General features: G+C 36.6%; 1 protein-coding gene across 1 annotated transcript in view; it reads right to left on the bottom strand.

The window, feature by feature from the left end:
- The window catches only part of LOC131075853 (uncharacterized), a 67465-nt gene extending 67032 nt beyond the window's left edge, over positions 1-433 (bottom strand). Inside the window, exon 1 of the mRNA XM_058012771.2 lies at positions 54-433. Within this exon, the coding sequence (XP_057868754.1) occupies positions 54-246 (193 nt within the window). The 5' untranslated portion in view covers positions 247-433. The remainder of the gene's footprint in view (positions 1-53) is intronic.
- Positions 434-20235: the final 19802 nt, after the last annotated feature.

Raw genomic sequence — 20235 nt, forward strand, 5'->3', positions numbered from 1 at the left:
CTGAATGAAAGAATAGATCGACTAGGAGAGAAAAGAACAAGTGATAGTGATACCATTGATAGAAGTCCATTTGTAGAGGCAAAGCTTGGAAGTGGGTGCTGTGGAGGAGGTGGAAGTGGTGGTGGAGGAGGAGGAGGGATAAGGAATCCAACGTTTCTTCCACTTGCGAACAGGACCACTGAAAACAGAGGCGGGTCCGTAGCGTGTTGATGATCTGCTTCCCATTCGAGTGCCTCCGCTCTCCATTGTCTCCGCCTCTGCTCTGTTCTTCCCTCCTAAATTTTCTCAATCATATTCTTCTCTGGGAATTTGAGACGCTGTTTTGAACGAAAGCGAGCGACTCGGAGAAGCTTTTCCCGTCCGCTTCGTTTACGCTATAAATTGATGTTGTCAATAAAATTAATATTCAAGAGTATCACATGAACGAACTTCAGGAATGAACTTTTGGGATCAACAGAATCGACTTCATAAGTAAAACTAGCAATTGCATTTTGGTGTGAATTAGGTCTATTTTTTACATAAATTTTTGTAATATATGAAGTCAATAGAGAAGGGAGGAAAAAAAAGGGGGAAGGAGAGAGAGAAATAGAGACAATGGAAGAGAATAGGGTAGAGGTATTTATTTAATCAACTCATGTTTCTCATATTATATGAAGGAGCAATTATATTTCTTTACGATGGAGGAGAAATGTATCTAGGTGATAATAGTTTGCATCAAATTGTTGGTTGTAGGAATGATTATTACAATCACATTGACACACTGATGAGTGACAACTAAATGCACTTTGAAGACATAGATGATAAAGAGAGAGATCCTGAATAACTTAAAGATATAATAAATTAATTGAAAATAATAATATAAATTTATTTATTAACAAATAGTCATCACTAATAATACGAAAGAATAAAATTAACTATACAACTGATCTTTCTTTCCTACAAATTATCATGTTGAATTCAAGGTCAAAATATGATAATATTTGTCTTTTCAATATGACTTTGCTTGTTCTTTAAAATGTAAGTAATAATGTATTGAATAAATTTTAAAATTTATATAAAAACTATAAGCAAAGGCTAAAGTCTTGGACACCAAAATCATCTATACCTAATAAATATTTTACTTTTCCTTGACTATTTGATAGATCTATTTGTGAGAAATAGAACATTCTCAAATTGTTGATGTTTGATGAATTTAATTTTGTAGGAGGGGATGATGTCAATGGATTGAGCAAATTCCTCTACATGATGGTGTATGGAGTTTTAATTTATGTATTGTCAAGGTCATGTCTATTATGTAATGAGCAAATTACTCTTGCATTGCCAAGGTTGTGTCTATTATATGAAATAATTAACGTAGGGGAAAAAATTGCAAGTGGGATTCGCATAGAAATGCAAAATATACTTTTATTTACACTCATTATTGTACATCATAAGCTTGGATGCAAAGTAGTATAGAGTGAAGGTAAACTATGTGTTGTACAATCTTCGTTGTTGGAAGGAAAAATAAAATATTTTGGTTAGATATATAAGCCCAATTTAAATTATGTATGGCCATTCAACAAAAAAATTCTTCTAAAAATAAAATAAAAATAAAAATAGACTATTAAATTGTTAAATTTAAAATTTTAACTTTTATATTAAAAATTACAAGCAAATGCAAACTTAAAATGTTTAAAATAAAATGAAACTTACTAAAACGATAAGAAGTAAATTTGTAATTTAACTTGTTTAATTCAACTTATATATAAACAATAATATTATATTATATAATAGATAAGTAACAATTAACATAATATATAAATATCATACACATGTTTTTCTCTCCATATGACTCACCTCATTGACACACAATCAAAATTTGAATTGACAAAAGTTTGGAAGGGTTATCTACCTAGGTTTTAATCACAAAAGCTCAGCAAAATATAGCAAATATTTGGAGATACACTAGTACGACATTATCATATCATAGGTGTTGATATATTTTTATGTATGCTTTCCTAGTTTAGAAGTTGATTTGGCAAGGATGGCAATTAGTGTAGCATAGCACATAAAAGGAAAATGCAAATATTTGTAAAAGGAAAGATCTAAGTTCCTTAAATAGTTGCCTATCAGAGTAGAAATAAAAACTATGGCAAACATGCAGAGTGTAAAGAAATCTCTAGACTTGTACTCTATTAAGGGGAAGAACAAAATTATGAAAGGTGTTGTAAAGCAATTGGGAAATAAATAAACAAGTAGAGGAATAATGTGTAGCAAAATTTTGCTTACAATAATGGTGACGATAATGTTATGTTGGATTTGGGATGATGTTTTTGTAACTGAGATTACATTAGATTTTGATAAGCTATTGTAAATGTAAAAATAAGACATAAATAATTAAAATAAATATCAAACCTAAATCTAAATTAAAATGAAATCTATTAAAACGATATGGTTTATTTAATTCACTTGTTATATACATAATAATAATTATTAATATTATTAAAAAATTATTTATTTTATATATTTTTTGTAACTGAGATTACATTAGATTTTGATAAGCTATTGTTCATGTAAAAATAAGACATAAATAATTAAAATAAATATCAAACTTAAATTTTAATCAAAATGAAATCTATTAAAATGATATGATTTATTTAATTCAATTTTTATATACATAATAATAATAATTAATATTAGAAATTAGATTTAAAAAGTGAAAAAAGCGGATGCATCGAGCAAATTTGTCATCGCGATTTCCTTTGCGGAAATCTCCAGACCTTGTTCAACAGAGGTGGTTTTTCGAACGAACTAAATATGCAAAATGGCAAGTGGTGAAACCTAGGAGGTTTCGCATGGAAGCCATGAAAAACCCCCTGATGGCTGGAATTGGCAAGCAGGGTAAAATGAACATCTACTGTCATGGAGGCACTATGTCGGTCATCTCCAATAGGTTTAACCAGTTGCAGAATCTTGAGGAAGGTTTCATAAAACTTGCTCCCCTGGTCAGAACTCATTCTGATAATGTTAGAAGCAGAGGAAATAAGAATTATTGTAGGTCGAATGGTATTCAAACAAGACCTAGGGCTTTGAAGGGTAAGGGCAAGAAATTCATGACGCCTCCTAAACCCTCGAGAGATGAGTTGGTCACAAAAATGAGACCTAATTCAGAGTTGGTAAATATTTTAGAGATTAATGACAATCTGGTTAAGATGATTCAACAATCTTTCAAGGCTTTTGGGGTTTTCGCTAGATGGCAGGGACTTGGAATTCCATCATAGGCTATTGTAGACTGTTCAAGTCCTCCTTCAAATGGATAGTAAGTATAGCTATCTTGACTGAGGGTTTTTTATATATTGATTATGGAAATTTGAGGCATAAGGAGGAATTCCTAACAGGTAAATCTCCAACTTTCAAAGGTTTTGATTTTATTTTTTAGAATGGCAATCATATTTTAACCCAAACAATCTGAAATCTTTTAAGGTAGATAGACTGGTTATGATCCCTAACCTGCCAGTAGAATTAATGGACATAGAAATTATTAGGAAAAGAGGTAATCGCTTGGGCAAATTTGTAGAGATTAGTGATAAAAACAAGAAATATTTGAACTGTGTAAAGATAATCAACATGGATATTAGTGTTAAATCTTTAAGGCTCATTGAAATTAGAAAAGGGGAGTTGTCTTTCCTAATCTACCCTAAATTTTATAAAGGGTTTCTAGATTTAGACCCTTCTCCCAAATCGATCTTAGAATTTCCCTCTTCTCAATCAATACCTAGAACGATTCCTGAAGTAGACATTAGTTTCAATATGGAGCAAAGAGGGTTTGTGATCAAGGAAGTCTCCTTGCCAATCAGGCAACTTGAGGAGGTAGAAGAGGGGGAAATTATAGCAGACCATAGCAGGGATGATCGGTTGATCCCCTCTTCTCTTCACACCCTCAAGGAATTATCGTTGGATAAGCAAGGCAGGACTGCTTATCCAAAGATACCCCTTGTCAAGAAGGGAGAACCTTCTCTTGCTTCTAAGGATGGGAAGGGTGGGGAGAAGGAAGCCCTTCCTCTTCCCTCTGATCAGGTCACCAGTTTGGAGGGTCGGAGCAACTCTAATGGCTCTCCCCATCTGAAGAAAAGCCCCATTAGAGTGGAAAGGATTGATCAAGAGGAGGATCAAGCCTACAAAGAGGAAGAGGTTAATTGCATAATAGACTATTTATGTGACTCAGTTACTGAGGAAATTATGGAGAAACTATTGGATGAAATAATAGACAAGGATGACCTCGAACTTCAAAAAAATATGCTTAGAAAAGAGATTTTGAGCTCCTCCCTCCCCCCTGCGGTCTTAGACATGGAGGAAATTTTTCTAGACTTAGACAACAAGGAAAACGAAACCTTGGGTATCGAACTCTCGGCAGATGACAAATCTGCTCTGGATTGTGCCAAGCTCTGCAAAAAGAGAGGTAGGAAATCCTTATCAGAGCTAAGAGCTAATGATGGTACTGCAGTAGGTCAGGTTAAACTCACGGACATGTTTCATGCAGGGAAGGGGAAGTTCCTTCCCAAGGCATCGTGAAAGTAGTCTCAAGGAATGTTAGGGGCTTAAATACCCCTAACAAACAAAGGATAGTCAAGTGATGCCTATCCTCTCACAGTCTAGAATTAGCTCTGTTACAGGAGACCAAATTAGGGAATGAGGATTTAGCCTCCTTCAATAAGAGATTAGGCTTTAGATTGATTAAAGGGGCTCCAACCAATGGGGCCTCTGGAGGACTTGCTATAATATGGGACCCACGCAATATCCTCTTCTCACTTATGGAGTCACATAACAATTGGATGAGCGGGAGGGTTACTAGCCTGAAAAATAATCTAGATTTTGTCATTATTAACGTGTATGGGCTAATCCTTAATGAGGATAAAAAGAGAGTATGGGAAGAAATTGAGAATTTCACGGGCACCCTTAATCAGTTATGCATTCTAGGAGGGGACTTTAATGCAATTTTGCATCATCATGAGAAGCAAGGAGGCCCAGGTAAAAATTCTTGTGCTTCTCTTGACTTTGCAGATTGGATTCATCGTTGTGGTATGATAGAGATCAATATAGTAAAAGATGCCTTTACCTGGAATAACTGAAGGTTAGGTTTTAGCAACATTGCAGAGAAACTTGATATATTCTTTGTATTGGGTAGTCTCATCAACTTTCCCTATACCTTGGATACCTCTATTCTACCTTTCTCGGGATCAGATCACTTCCCTATTCAACTTAGCATTTAGGGTGAGGTTGGCCCAAGAAGATGCCCTTTTAAATTCAAGAATATGTAGCTAAAGGACAATAATATCCTTAAGCTTCTACAGGAATGGTGGAATGTGGCCAAGGTTTCTAGGTCTGGGATCTATAAGGTTGTTAACAAACTTAAGATTATTAAGCAAAATATTATACATTGGAATAAGGAGCACTTTGGCAATATTTTTGACAATAAGGCCCAAGTGGAAGCTGAGCTGGCAGAAGTTAATGAGAAAGTAATGAGACATGGGATGGATGAGGCCTTGTTTCTGAGAGAAAAGAAACTCCTTGCGGATCATGAATCTATTCTCGCCAAAGAAGAAGTCTTTTGGAAACAAAAATCTAGAGAGACTTGGTTGGAGGAGGGAGACAAGAACACCAAATTCTTCCACAATAGTGCGAGGACGAGAAGAGTCATTAACCATATTTCTAGGATCAAGTTGAGTGATGACTCTGAGGTGGTTAACCTGAAATTCATTGCAAAGGAGGTTGTAGATTTCTTTTCTCTTATCCTCAACTCCGACTGGAGCCCTCACGACTTTTCCCATGACAAGTTTATTGAGTGTATCCCAAATCTTCTGAGTAAGCATCAAATTGATTCTCTGATAGCTAAATTTTCCTTAGCAGAAGTAGAGGTAGCTCTTATGTAGATAAGCCCAAACAAATCCCCTGGGTCGGATGGCTTTCTGACTAGTTTCTTTCAAAAATGTTGGCCCTTCTTAAGTGAGGAAGTGACGACAACTCTTGAAGGGATGAGGAACTCAGGTAATATCCTCGAGGAAATCAATAGCACGTTTTTGGCCCTTATCCCAAAAAAGGATAAACCTGAGTGTTTTTTTGAGTTTCGACCCATAGCCTTGTGCAACACTATCTATAAGCTTTTTTCTAAAACTTTAGCTAATAGGCTTCAGAAACTCCTTCCCCTAGTGATCAGTGGGGAACATACAAGTTTTGTTCCAGGAAGATCTATTTATGATGGGGTTATAATATCTCACGAGGCTATCCACTCTGTCCAGAAGAATCGATCTCCCGGTATGCTCTTAAAATTAGATATTAGGAAAGCATACAACAAGGTGAATTGGAGATTTCTATGTAGATGCTTAGAAGCTTTCGGATTCCCCTATGCCTGGATTAACTTGATTTTTGAATGTATCTCTACGCCTAAATTCTCAATGTTGGTCAATGGTACCCCTGAAGGTTTTTTCAGCTCCTTTAGGGGTTTGAGGTAGGGAGATCCTTTATCTCCTTTTCTCTTTATCATTATGGCAGAATCCTTAGGGAGATCGATTTCTAGAGCTAGGGAGAATAGTCAGATTGAAGGAATTAGAATTACCAGCAACCTTGACCCTATAACACATCAACAATTTGTGGATGATACTATGTTATATGGGCTTAGTGATTTAGGGGAGGCTCGGGATTTTAAGCAAATCTTGGATTCTTACTCTATGGCCTCAGGTCAGGAAATCAATCTAGCTAAATTTGAAGTATTCTTTTTCAACACTAGGTTAAGCTTTCAAAAAGACATCTGTGGCATTTTGAATTTCAATCTAGGAAGTCTACCCTGTAAGTATCTAGGTTTGCCCTTGGATAAGGGCTTTGGGTCGACAAATCTGTGGGATGGAGTAGTAGACAAGATTAGAAGCAGGGTAGCAACCTGGAAGGGTAAGTGGCTATCCTCTATAGGTAGAGCTACTCTGGTCAAATCGGTTATGGTTGTTATGCCCATATATCAGCTATCATGTTTTAACCTGCCCCAGTCCAAAAAGGATATGCTAAATAGACATCTAAGATCTTTCTTTTGGCAAGGGGCAGAAGAGAAGAAACAGATCTCCCTTATGGCCTGGGATAAGATCTGCAGACCCAAGTCGGCAGGGGGTATTGGGATTAAGAATATTAAGGTTCAGAGTAGGGAGTTAGGGGCCAAATTAGTATGGATAATTTTTAGATCTCCTCATCTTAAGTGGGCCCAAATCCTTTACGATAAATATTTTCAAGGCAGGGACCATATGAGCCTCTTCAGGGACTCCTCCCCTCTGAGAGGCTCTCGTATTTGGAACTTTATGTTGGATTGTAGGAAAATCATCTTAGACAAATTATCATGGAATCTAGGCAAGGGTGATAAAGCCCTTTTATGGTCCGACGCTTGGGGAGGTTTCCTAGTCCTTCAGCAAAAAGTTAATCTGGAATCGTCCAGAGTAGTGCTAGAATCTGTTTGGGGTAGGTATGTTAAGGATTACATCATGCCTACTGAGGGAGACTTAGCTAAGGGATGGTCTTGGAGATCCCTTGATCAATTCGACATCCCTGCAAGGGATAAATTGTTGCTTCAAGACATCCTTAATAAGAGGATGGTCTCTTTCGACTTAGGGCTAGATACTCTTATCTGGGATGGGTCAAAATCGAGAGAATATACCTCAAAAGATAGTTATAATCTCCTCCTGAATCAACAACTCTCCTCTTCCTCTTCTGTCCCTTCAGTCTTATGTTGGGATAAGATGTGTTTACCAAAGGCAAGATTGTTCTCATGGTTAGCTCTCCAGAATAAGATTTTAATAACATATAGATTTAGAAATATGGGCTATGAAGGCCCTAACAGATGTCCTTTATGTGAAGAGGTTGAAGAAGATAAAGACCACATCCTTCTCAATTGTAATTATGCTTCTAAGTGTTGTCTTTGGTTGTGCCACAAATTAGGGTGGTACTCATCCTTTCCCAATACCATCCTTGGGATTTTTTAGGCATGACCAATCCTTTTTAAGAACTCCCTATATGGGAGGCTTTGGAACCTGGCCCCTTCTCTGGTTATCTGGGAACTCTGGAAGGAACGCAATAGGAGACTCTTTAAGGAGGAGAAGATGGAGTGGACCCTTCTGGTGAATAAAATAGAAGCCTCAATTGTGGAGACTCTAAATAGTAGAACTTCTAAATTTCCTAGTAATTTCTCAAAGATGACCTACTTGGATGAAAAGATGAGGGGGTGGTGGTTTGGTTTGAAGATCCCTCCCTTTGTTGGAGATAGCAACTCTAACAAATAGGAGCTTAGAAAGGCCTGCAAGTGGAGTGCCCCAAAAAGGGGTTGGGTCAAGATAAACTTTGATGGAGCCTCCCGTGGGAACCCAAGTCCTGTAGGTATTGGACGTTGTCTGCATGATGAGGGTGGTAGGGAACTGGCCAGGATAGCCAAACCTATAGAGTTTGAATCCAATAACAAAGCTGAAATCTTAGCCCTAATTGAAGGTCTCTTTTTTTGTCAAAATAGGGGTATTCACAATCTGGCCATTGAAGGAGACTTGGCCATTATTATCAATGGCCTTAGAAAAGGGTCTCTACCTGATTGGAAGCTGAATGCGCTCTTGTCTAGAGCTCTAGGTCTCCTCAAAGATTTCAATAAAATGACCTTCAACCACATATATAGAGAGGGAAACTCTAGGGCAGATGCATTAGCTAACGCAAGAGTTGATGGGCAATTCATTAGTTAGGAGGGAGTCCTCCTCCTCTGTTTTAGCTATAGGGTCGGTTATCCCATGCTGCTGGTCTTGTTCAACTTGACTTGAGGTTTCCTCGGGGTCTTTTTCTTTTTCTTTTTTTTCTGAATTGTGGCCTTTCCCTCCTTCCAAAGGTGGTGAGTCTCTACTACCTGAGAGGGCTAATCCTCGATTGGAGATGGAAGGAAGTGTTTCTATTATCACTCTAAGTTGGGGTAGTTTAGCAAGCCTGTATCTAATGTCTTAGAATATATTTATGGTTCTTTGGTCTTTTTCATGGGAAACTTATTCTCTTATATCTTCTTTAGATTTCCTCTTAGAGCCTTATAAGATTTTACGCCTATTGGTATACATATGCACATATGGATATGCATATTTATATAGACATGCATATATATATATATATATATATGAATATTAATACATATACATCCATGTATATATGCATGGATGTATATGTATTAATATTCATATATATACATCCATGTATATATGCATGGATGTATATGTATTAATATTCATATAGATATATCGTATACCAATAGGAATAAGAGATTATGATGCTTTAAGAGTTAGAATTATCCATTAATTTATTTTTATTCTATATGTATTTATAGCTTCGATTTAGACCATATCTATCTATGGCTTTTAGCCATATTTTAGAGGCAGTTGATACCTTTTTGGGACATCTTATGTCAGCAACTCCCCTCGATTAGTACCAACTTGGCGACATACTTGTGGTGATGATGTGACTTCCCTTACCGCGATAGCCAACAATTGCTTAGTAACCCATTTGTGTAGAGGTGACGGTATTAATTACCTTGATTGTGAAGATTGTTTCAATTACATCTTAGCCCTTCGATCTTTGTCATTCAATTATGTCTATTGTCCCTCTTATGTTAGATTAGTTATATTTCACAATGCCTTTTAATACTAGTTCTATTTATATTTACACTTGCTTGGGCTCTGGCTTATCTGATATTCTAGAAGCTCATATGGATACCCTGCTAAGATTAATAGGGCTCAAGCGGCAAATGGCCTTTGTAGGAGAAATTAAGGAGAGATTGAAAGGCATCTTGGTCTTTCCGAACTCCCTAGTCATCAGGGCGGTCATGAAAATCCTTGGGAATGATTATATTATGAATGAAGATCGCACTAGAGCCAATTCAGACATTGCCGCAATATTCTTGGCAGTGGCTATGCATTTTGAGAATGACAGGAATGTGGTAATGAAACTTTGTAAAAAAGGTCTTCTAGAAGGAACTTCTTGGAGAATTGGACCGTGTGGTGGTTAATATTGACAAGGAGCTCTCTGCTCCAAAGCCCCATGACTATGATATTCTCATCCGGATGAACAACCGGGTGCCTAGATACCCAATTCTATCAATTGAAGATCTGATAGCCTTTGAAGCCTACAACCCAATTAGGCGAAGGAATCTCTTCTTCCTCATGTGGCTTCTGCAGGTTAGGAAACCGACGTGCAATAGGTGATTGGCTAACTATCTAGAAGTGGAGAATATTGAAGTGGTTCTGGACGATGTGGAAATCCCTCCATCCCCTGCTTCAGCCCCTGCTAATCTACCAGCCAGCTCTGGAGAAAAGGCTCCACAAGAGCGGGTAAGGAGATGTTGGGCTAGTTAGAGGGGTTTGTTATGGTTTCAAGCTTCCCACCTCTTTATGACTCTCAAGTGTTTATAGTTCATACTTTGACCTAGATCAGTCTTTAGACATATGGCTATTAAGCAATATTTTTACTCTATATTTACTTTTGCTTCTATCCCTTAAGCTGGGTCTTTCCTTCACAACTCGGGCTTAGTTTTTTGTAAGTGTTTATGGATGAAGTATATTATGCTTATCATCTTTACTCTAGTAGTATGTATTTATCTTGTGTGAACTAATGGCCTTTATGACTGGAAACATGTTTCAATTCGTTTCAAGCTTTTAATTAGATGCTCTCTCTCTCTCTCTCTCTCTCTCTCTCTCTCTCTCTCTCTCTCTCTCTCTATATATATATATATATATATATATATATATAGACACACACACACACACACACACACACACACACACACACACACACACACACACACACACACACACACACACACACACACACACACACACACACACATGGGTTCTCAAAAGTAAAATCTCTTATCTAGATGTATAAAGATCTCTATCTAGTTTCGTTTAAGAAGTGTTTAGCCTTTTTGAAGGATGATGGATGTTTCAGTAAGGTGGTTGTCTTCTACTTCATCTGTAAGCATCTATGTCGATTATGTGAGCATCTTTTTGTAATTCGGCTCCAGGTTGTCTCCTTCTTCCTCCTCTCTTGCGTAGGATGTTTGTGTATGTTTGAAAGGTGGAAGCCATCTTAATTTCTCTTTGCAGTAAGTTGGAGAGAAATGATCTAACTTTGATAAGATTTGGTCTTGGTCCTTTTCGAATGACTCTATTTCCCAATATAATGCTATGATAATGCTAGTCTATTCTTAACATTACTTATAGTCTCTGAGGATGTAGTAGATTAATTATGAAGGTTTGGCACCATCAGTTGTTTGGTTTTTCGAGCTAACATCTCTTGGAGTGATTGATGTAGGATAAGTCTGAAGGTTTTATGCAAGTCTGGTTACAATTAGCCTTGTAGGGCCTTCCCCTTGAGGGCTCTGGAGCTTGATTATGCATTCAGGGAGTCTCTTGACTTTTCTCTCTCATTTAATCTTTGTAGAGAATTTCCTAACACTAATCTTGGTCGTAAGATATTTTGCAGATTAGGAAATCATTCTGAAACCTGCTTCTGAGAAACTAGATCAAGGCAATAAAGGGTTTTGTAGACATCATTTTTAAGGAATAAGCAGTTCTTTCAGAACTTCAAAATTTTAGAATGATTTCTCTCTGTCACATAGCTCAGCCTATTGGGATCTTCCCAAGGACTATTGTATCTTGTTCTCATTCTTGTTAAGTGTATCATTAGATTATGATCCTCTAAGGGATCTGGGCGATACCGAAGGTTTTCTTCCTCCATTATTTCCTACCGGTGCCCACACTGAATGGAGTATGTAATCATTTTCTATAATAAAAAAATTCGGCTTCGGCCTTTTACCGATCAATAATAAAATAAAATAATTAATATTATTAAAAATTATTTATTATATATATTATAATTAATTATTATTTATATATTCTATATATGACAATATAACAATTCTTAAAATAACTAATAAATAAAAACAAAAATTTTAAAAAATTTAAATACATACATTTATTTAGAAGTTGAGCGAAAGTAAAAAAATTAAAAATAAAAATTAAAAAGTGAAAACCATGAGACCCATGGTAAAAGAAGAAACTAGGGATAAACAAGATTAATTATATTCCAACAAACATGTAAATAAAGAATAAAAAAATCAACTACTTCATAGGCCATAACACTAGTCTCATTAGCATAAGCTTGAGAAAAGTATATGTTACCATTCCCACCATTTTCCCCCACAACTTCCTGTCTGACTCTTGTATCTGAAATACAACCATTCTTATTTTCCTCCCAAACAAAAAAAATCTAAAATTCTCACAGGTACTTATGGTTACAGCTCCAGAGGCCAACGTCGAAAGTAGCGCAGAGACACTCTATTGTACATGTTGTTGAGTTGGGGCTCTTAGTGGCTACCAAACTGGATGTGTTAGGCTTTTCTTGGAGCTGCAGAAAACACGTTGGCTGAATGGATTTGTAGGTGGGATCCACTTGACGTGTTTCTAGACCTACCAATCCTTTTTCAGTGTCCTATAGGAACGAGAGGCGAAAGGTGAGTTATTTTATTGTGTTTTTTTTTTAGTTTTTGATTTGTATTGAACTAAGTTGTAATAAAGAAGAAATAATTACAAGGAAAAAGAATGACAGTCCAAAAGAGACTACAGAGAAAACAAATAAAAACTACAAGACTACTAAAACCGAACTAGCAAATTACAATACAAAGCATATATAGCAGCCACAAACCAGCTACTAAAACTGTCATATAACACTAGTTGGAACAACCCAACTATAAAACATAGAAGTTGGAAACTATTTACAAGACAAAAAATAGCAACCAACAAAGGGGACATGTTGTAGTTGTTGGCACAATGAACTATCCCTCAAGAGGAAGCGAAAACTGATGTTCACTTCCTCAAGCTCTAAATCTGAAAAATCTCTGAAGTTGACTGGCACAACGAATATCTCCACTATATAGATACAAAAATAGATGCTTAATCCCTTCCAAGTGATTGTTGAGTTCAACCTTATCTTTAATACATTTCTGGAGCTTCGAGCACAAAAAAGAGAATTGAAACATGATGTCATAGTAAAACTTTAGCATATCTATTTCCTGGTGCAAAATCTGGTGGGAAAATATTGCTAAACATCTACTTTTCCATAAATGCAATAGAATACAATGTCTCATAGAATCAACAATCACATTATTATGAAAGCTAAAGGTCAACAAAGCTTCTTTATATCTCAGCACATGGTCAAAAATTCCAAGAAAATGATGAAATATAGCTCTCCATTTCCTTTTAGCTCTAAAACAGTGACAAAAGATATGTTTTAAACTTTCAATATGTTGGCAAAAAGGACACTTGGTTGGTATTATTTTCAAGACTTTTATTTTATCCCCAACAGGAAGCTTATGATGAAGGATTTTCCAAGCTAAAATTTGAGCATTTGCTTCAGCTTTGGACTTCTAAATTTGAGCACTTAACTTTTTCCATTTGCTCTCTTGAAATTTGTAATTCTATTTTTTGTTAAGTCTAGGATAAGACTTCAAAGTTGGAAGAAGCATAAGGTAGATATTCTTCAAGGGAAAACAAAAAAATGGATACTTTTCCAGCCACCGCCAATCCTTGAAGAAGTTGCATTGTAGGGGCGTAGAAAGCTTCATAAGGAGTTCTATAGGCACCAATGCTTTCACGAAACAAATAAAACCTTTCAATTTATCATTTAAGTTGAAAGAAACTTTGGAGTTTTACTAGTTGACCCAATCAAAGGAATTGAAGTCACAAATGTCACCAAACTGCTTAACCCCTTTTCTAAAAAAATACAAACACTGTTTGGGAAAGATGGTAGCAAGTGGTTGCCTATGATATTGAACAAGCTTGTTCCACCAAATAGAGGAATTAGAAAAGCTAAAACCATGTTGAAGAGAATACTTTCTTCAGTTTAAAAAATTACAAACTTGTTGCCAAGCCTTCCAGATAGATTGCAATGGAAAGGAAGCTTTAACCCCCCAAAAAAGGAGCAAGCAAAATATTATCTAACCATTCCACTTGTTCCCACTTGTTATTCGCAATGGCAAGAGATATACGATGATGAAATAGGATATTCCATTATTCCTCTCCAGAGATGGCCCTTATAATCCACTTTGCAGATAAACACTTCCCTTGAGTTCTTGGATCTAAAATACCCAAACCACCTCTATTTCTAGGTTGTATGTAATGAAGCCATGATGAGGATTTAAAACCAACTTTTCCATCTCAATTGGACCATAGAATTGACGGACAAGCCTAGTCAAATCTTCATAGCCTTTTTTAGAAGGCATCCAACAAGAGGAGTAACAAACATGGGAAGCTTATAGAAATTGATTAATCGCCTGAATTTTACCAGCTAATGATAAAAACTTGTTTCCCCGATTGAAGATTTTATTTTCAATTTTTTGATAAACCACTTCCACATGTCATTGAGAGAAACCCCCAAACCAAAAGGAATGCCAAGGTATCGCGTAATCTACCCATGTTTGATTTATTTCCACTCTTTTGGAATCCACTGAGGAGCCATATCAGAGCTAGTCATTATGAATTCAGTTTTATGAGGGGCCAATTTAGACCCTGAAACTAAACAATATAGATCTAAAACTTCTAAAGCATGTCTGATTTGTGATTCAAAATTTTGAATAAATAGCAAACTATCATCAGCAAAGTGGGAGTTTATAACAACCACATTGTTAGGAATAGAAATCCCCTTGATCAAGTTCATCTTATTATATTTTTGCAATAAATAGCCTAGTGCATCAGTAGCAAGAACATAAAGAAAAGGTGATAAGGGGCAACCTTCCCTGATAGAAAATTGTAGAGGAAAGGATTTGGACAAAGAATTATTAATCATCAATTGAGCATTAGCATAATTGAAAATCATTTGGACCTACTTACATATTTTGGGCCTAAACCCCAACCACCGTAACATTTTAATAATAAAGCTCCATCTCATCCTATCATATGCTTTATCAAAATCAAGCTTCACCAATAAGGTATTTTGTCCTGACTGTTGAGCCCATTCACTTGTTTCCCAAGACAATATTAAATTATCCAATATAAATCTGCCACCAAGGAAACCATTTTGTTCAGGTCTGACAATCATCTTAGCCACTGATTTGATCCTATTTCCAAGGGCCTTGGCAATAATTTTATAGGAAGTGTTAAGCAATGTGATTGGCCTCCAACCAGAAATGTAGTCAAAATATTTCCCTTTCGGGAGAAATTTGGTTAAGCCTCTATTAATCTCTGACCCTAGTGATCCTTGATGAACAACTTCCAAATACATAAGATAAAAATCTTCTTTGATATGCTGCCATAAGGTTTGATAAAAATTGATAAACCATCTATACCAAGACTTTTATTAGGTACCATAGAAAAGACAACCTATTCCAAGTCCTCAATAGAAAGATCGCGATCAATAAAATGACTATACGCTGGATCCACCTTCCTAGGTATGACATCCTCTATAATATCTTCAATAATCAACCGAAATTCATGCCAATGTGAGTCTTCCTTAAAAAAAATTCATATAAGACCTAGAATATTTCTTTGATTTCCTCAGCATTTGTATGGAGCTTACCATCCTCTTTATATATGGCACCAATATGCTCTTTTTTGTGTTTGTAGTTTAGATACTTGAAGAAATACTTGGAACCTTTATTGCATTCCTTAAACCCATGAAGCCTCGCCCTAATTTTGGCTCCTTTCCCCCTATGAATATCCAACTTTGGAGTTGATTTTCAATAGAAGCAATGGAAGTTTGAATATTAATATTGTCTGGGTTTGAGTTAAGCAATTTTATATTCATCTCTAGCTTCCCATGCAAAGATTTTTCTTTACGTCTTCTTTGCTATGCTAATCTTTTACCAAAAGAATGTAAAAAATCAGCACATTGAGTGATAGAAGCTTTCCACCAATCTCTATAAGATTTCCCTTATCTCAGTTTGGGTCGAGAATTCCAAATACCAACCAAAGAATCCACACAAGGAGGAATTTTAAGATGTGAATTATTAATCTTATAAGGCAGTTGAAAGTCTAATTTCATACTATCTTCTCTAGCAATACCACATGATAGGAAAATGATCTGAAAGTGTAGTGGAGTAGTCAACTCTCACATAGTTCCCAAAGGAGTCTTGGACTACTTGAACATTGGGTGAGATGTAAAACCTATCTAGTCTACTAAGTTTCCTATCAACTCCCATCCTACAATTAGTCCAAGTAAACCAATTGTGAAGATGACTGGAAACCTTTTTATTAATAGGGTTTATAACCCCAACAACAATGCGACAAAACAACCATCTATCAAACCCTTGATTGCTTTGCTTAACGTGGCTAGACCAACTAAGATCTGAAATGTATTCAACCATGTTAAAATCTCCTCCACCTATCCAATCAGCATGAGGAAGATTCTTGGACATCCATTCCCATAACTCACATCTTTCTTTAGCGATATTGGGCACATAAACTGAACAAAAACCAATAAGCTAGCCATTAATAAAAGTAAGGACCCACACACAATTATGTGCAGGATCCTCACCTTTATTAATAACAAACTTATTGAGCCATGAAGCCATATCGATAACAACCCCCTGCCTTCTATGTATGACATATGGAAAAATGTCGCATCTCTCCATATGCTACATAGAGAAGAACCAAGACGAGGACCACTGATCTTGACTTCTTGCAAGAACATAATATTGGGTTTCCATTTAACAATGACATCATTAACCTCAAATTTACAGTGAGGGAGGGATAACCCTCGAACATTCCATGAAAGAGTATTAAAATTCATGGATGAGTAGGATTGGAAAGATCTTCCTCATTAGGCAAGGCATCAAAGCGATTGGCAAGCATGATAGATTGATCAGTTTGGCTATCCTTTTTGATAGAAGGATTGGGAGACTTGGATCTCTAGGCCTCATAGCTGAAAGAGTAGAAACCTTTCTTGCAGATGATGAAGGGGATATTTTCCTTTCAACTGGTAATAAAGTAGTATTGTCAGTTTTCTCCACATTAGGTAGAATAGCAGGCTAAACAGAAGCTTGCATCTATTGTGTATTAGAAGAATTTAACATATGTCCATTATTGTTTCTAATTTGATGTGGAGAATCTCTCTTTTAAGTATCAAAATATTTGGAAAGTTCTTTTCTTTTCTTAACCATTCTCCACCCATCTGTCATTATAACATCCTTGTATGAATGAGATTTATCATTAGTTTCCTCAATAGTTACATTGGCTTGTTGTTGTGACTGAAGGCTTGAGTTGGGCAAAATGTTAGGCCAAGATGAACATTACAACTGGGTATTTACTATGGCAATCATGTTATTTTGACTATGTCTATTTTTCCTGGTAGGGTAGTCCAGAATCAAATGGCCATCTTGTCTGCAAAAGAAACAAGCATTGGGTTTGTTCAAAAAGACAACTGGCTAGAAAACCTCAAAACCTAGCCTAATTAATTTGATGTTCTCAGGTAACTAGTTGTTTAGATTAATTTCCACACAAGCTCTTGGGTGAACCCTGAGGCTGGAGAATTTATCATTACTATTTTTACACCAGATAACCCTCCCAAGATGAGAAACAATTTATCTTAGGAAGGGTCTGAATGCTAAGTTGAGGAAAGGTAATTCAACCCACATGGGGTATCTGGATCTTGATGGCCCTTTAGGATGGAAATAAAGGGTCCAGGTCTGTAGATAACATATCTGACCATAAATTACCCAAGTTCCATACTAAAGGATAACTTGAGCATCTCGACAAACTTAAACTTGCAAGAAACGTACCCTTTACCTAGACCTCTTAAGCATTCAATCTCCCAACCTTTATTCTACCAATTTAGTTTATCCCATTTGTAAAACTTAGATTCAAAGGGAATGCCTTTCAAAAAGAACAAAATAAGAGACCTATGCTGATATTCAACAATACATTCAACCACGTGATCGGGCAATAGGTATTCTAAAGTTTTACCTCCTCTAGTTGCTTGATATTCCATTTCCCCCACATTCTTTGCTCCAAGTTCATTGGATTCATGGTGTTCAATACTCTTTTCTTCTTCTATGACCATTCCCATAGAAGGATGAGAAATCATTGTTTTCTCCATACCTAATGAGCCGACATAAGTGTGTCTCTGTGTTTCGTTCAACTCGTCTCCCTACTCGCCCCAACTTTCCTCGCCTTCATTTTTAACCTCATACCCTTTGTAGCAGAAAAAAGACTCTATTTGGTGTGAGAAATTCCCATAAGATCTATGAAAACCCCAGGGTTTCGTGCTGGTCCAGAACATTCTGCAATGTGTTTTTCTCTGACAATGCTTCTTTTCCTCAAAGGTTACTCTGGCTAATCCTCTCTCTCTCTCTCTCTCTCTCTCTCTCTCTCTCTCTCTCTCTCTCTCTCTCTCTCTCTCTCTCTCTCCTCTCTCTCTCTCTCTCTCTCTCTCTCTCTCTCTCTCTCTCTCTCTCTCTCTCTCTCTCTCTCTCTCTCTCTCTCTCTCTCTTTCTCTCTCAGTTTTTTGAATTTTGACATGATTTGCAATCCATTTTTCTTTCTTCCTTCGAATGGATCTGCTGAATAGGTAGACCTTGTTGGATAATGTTGGCATATGATGAACCAACATGTTGATATGATGATAATGTATATTGTCATTGATGTCAATAAGTACAAGTAAATTGGTATGCAAATTAAAAGAAGTTGGTGAACTAGTATGAAGAGGTATGAAGAGATGTTGCGAACCGGTGTTGGGGTTTCACTAAGCGTGACTACAGGTTGGTAGTCTCAGCTCTAGGGTTTCCGGTTTGGCAATTCAGCTTGTGCGATGCAACCGATGATACTCTGTGATGAGTTAGCTAAGAAATGAGATAAGATTGAGGTGCCCGCTCAGTTTTGTGCGTGTGAAGGATTTCCTTGAGGATCTTGCATATGAAGATTGATTGCATTAAATGTTTACCTCGGGAATGAACATTCTTCTTAGAAGTGTGAGAAGAAAGCGTGATGGGTTATTGATTCCCATATGCGGTGAAGAATGAACGATACAGATTGTCTTGTGATGTGTTTAAGATTGTATTTCTCTATGCAAAGTGTTTGGATGGTCAGGATTGGACCGATTGTATTGTAAACCTAAGATGCTTAGGGTTTAGGGTTTATGCTATCAACCTAAGTGTTGTCTATAAGGTTGATGATGTTTGTTGTTGTAAGTTGTTGGAAAATGTTGTGTGTGTGTATCCGAGTGATGAGATACTTGCCAGACTAGTAAGAGGAAAACTGCAGAGTGTGATTGCAGAGTAGAGGAAATGAAAAGGATCTGCCTTGGCATGTAGTGCTATTATCAAATCAGAGTTTTACCGGTTGTCTCCTAACCATTTCAACAGTTGGCAAATCCCTTTACCGGGTAGCTTTAACAAGCTTATTGTAAATCCTTTAACCGGGTGACTCAAGATCATTGAGTTCTTCAAATCCTCTAGCGAGGTAACCTCTAACAGGGTTTCAACCTTTAATAGGGTATATAGCCATCCCTTAATAGGGTGATCTTTTACGGGATCGGTTCCTAGCAGAACCTTATTGTAAAGTCTTTAACCGGACTAGGCTCCTAACAGAGCGAGCTTCAAAAGAGTTCAAAACAAGCTTGTGGGTATTCATCCCCACCGTGGTTTTTCCCATTTGGGTTTCCATGTGAAAAATCTGTGTGTCGTGAGTTGTGCATTTTTCATGTGATGATTAAGTATTCTGTGTTTTAGTAATTATGCATGCAAAGCTATTAGGTTATGGTATTATTGGTATACCACATGCATATGTTTATGGGTGAAGTTGTTATCAAGTATTGAATGTATTTGAAGTGTTCGGACTTATCAGTTTATGTCATCTGAAGTCTTACTATGTTTAACTGGTATTGCCATGGTTAAGTTCAGTAATGAAGACAACGAGTTGATATTGCTTTAACTTGATAAGTTGTTGAGAAAGTTTTTGTCTATACTGATTCACCCCCTCCTCTCAGTACCTATTAGGGTATTTGTTGTTCATCATTATTCATCAGACCTCCTTCCGCTCTTCGCTATTTAAAAATGAACGTGGGGGAAAAAGCACGAAATTTCATTAATGCTTTACCAGGAAAGAATCTAGGTAATGAGATCTCAATGAAACCTTTGCGTTTGACCAAAGTGACAACTTCATATTTTGCAAATTGGTACAATAGAGGAGGATAAAAGATCAATGCACTAAAAGC

This window comes from Cryptomeria japonica, chromosome 10 (assembly GCF_030272615.1).
Source record: "Cryptomeria japonica chromosome 10, Sugi_1.0, whole genome shotgun sequence".
NCBI lineage: Eukaryota > Viridiplantae > Streptophyta > Pinopsida > Cupressales > Cupressaceae > Cryptomeria > Cryptomeria japonica.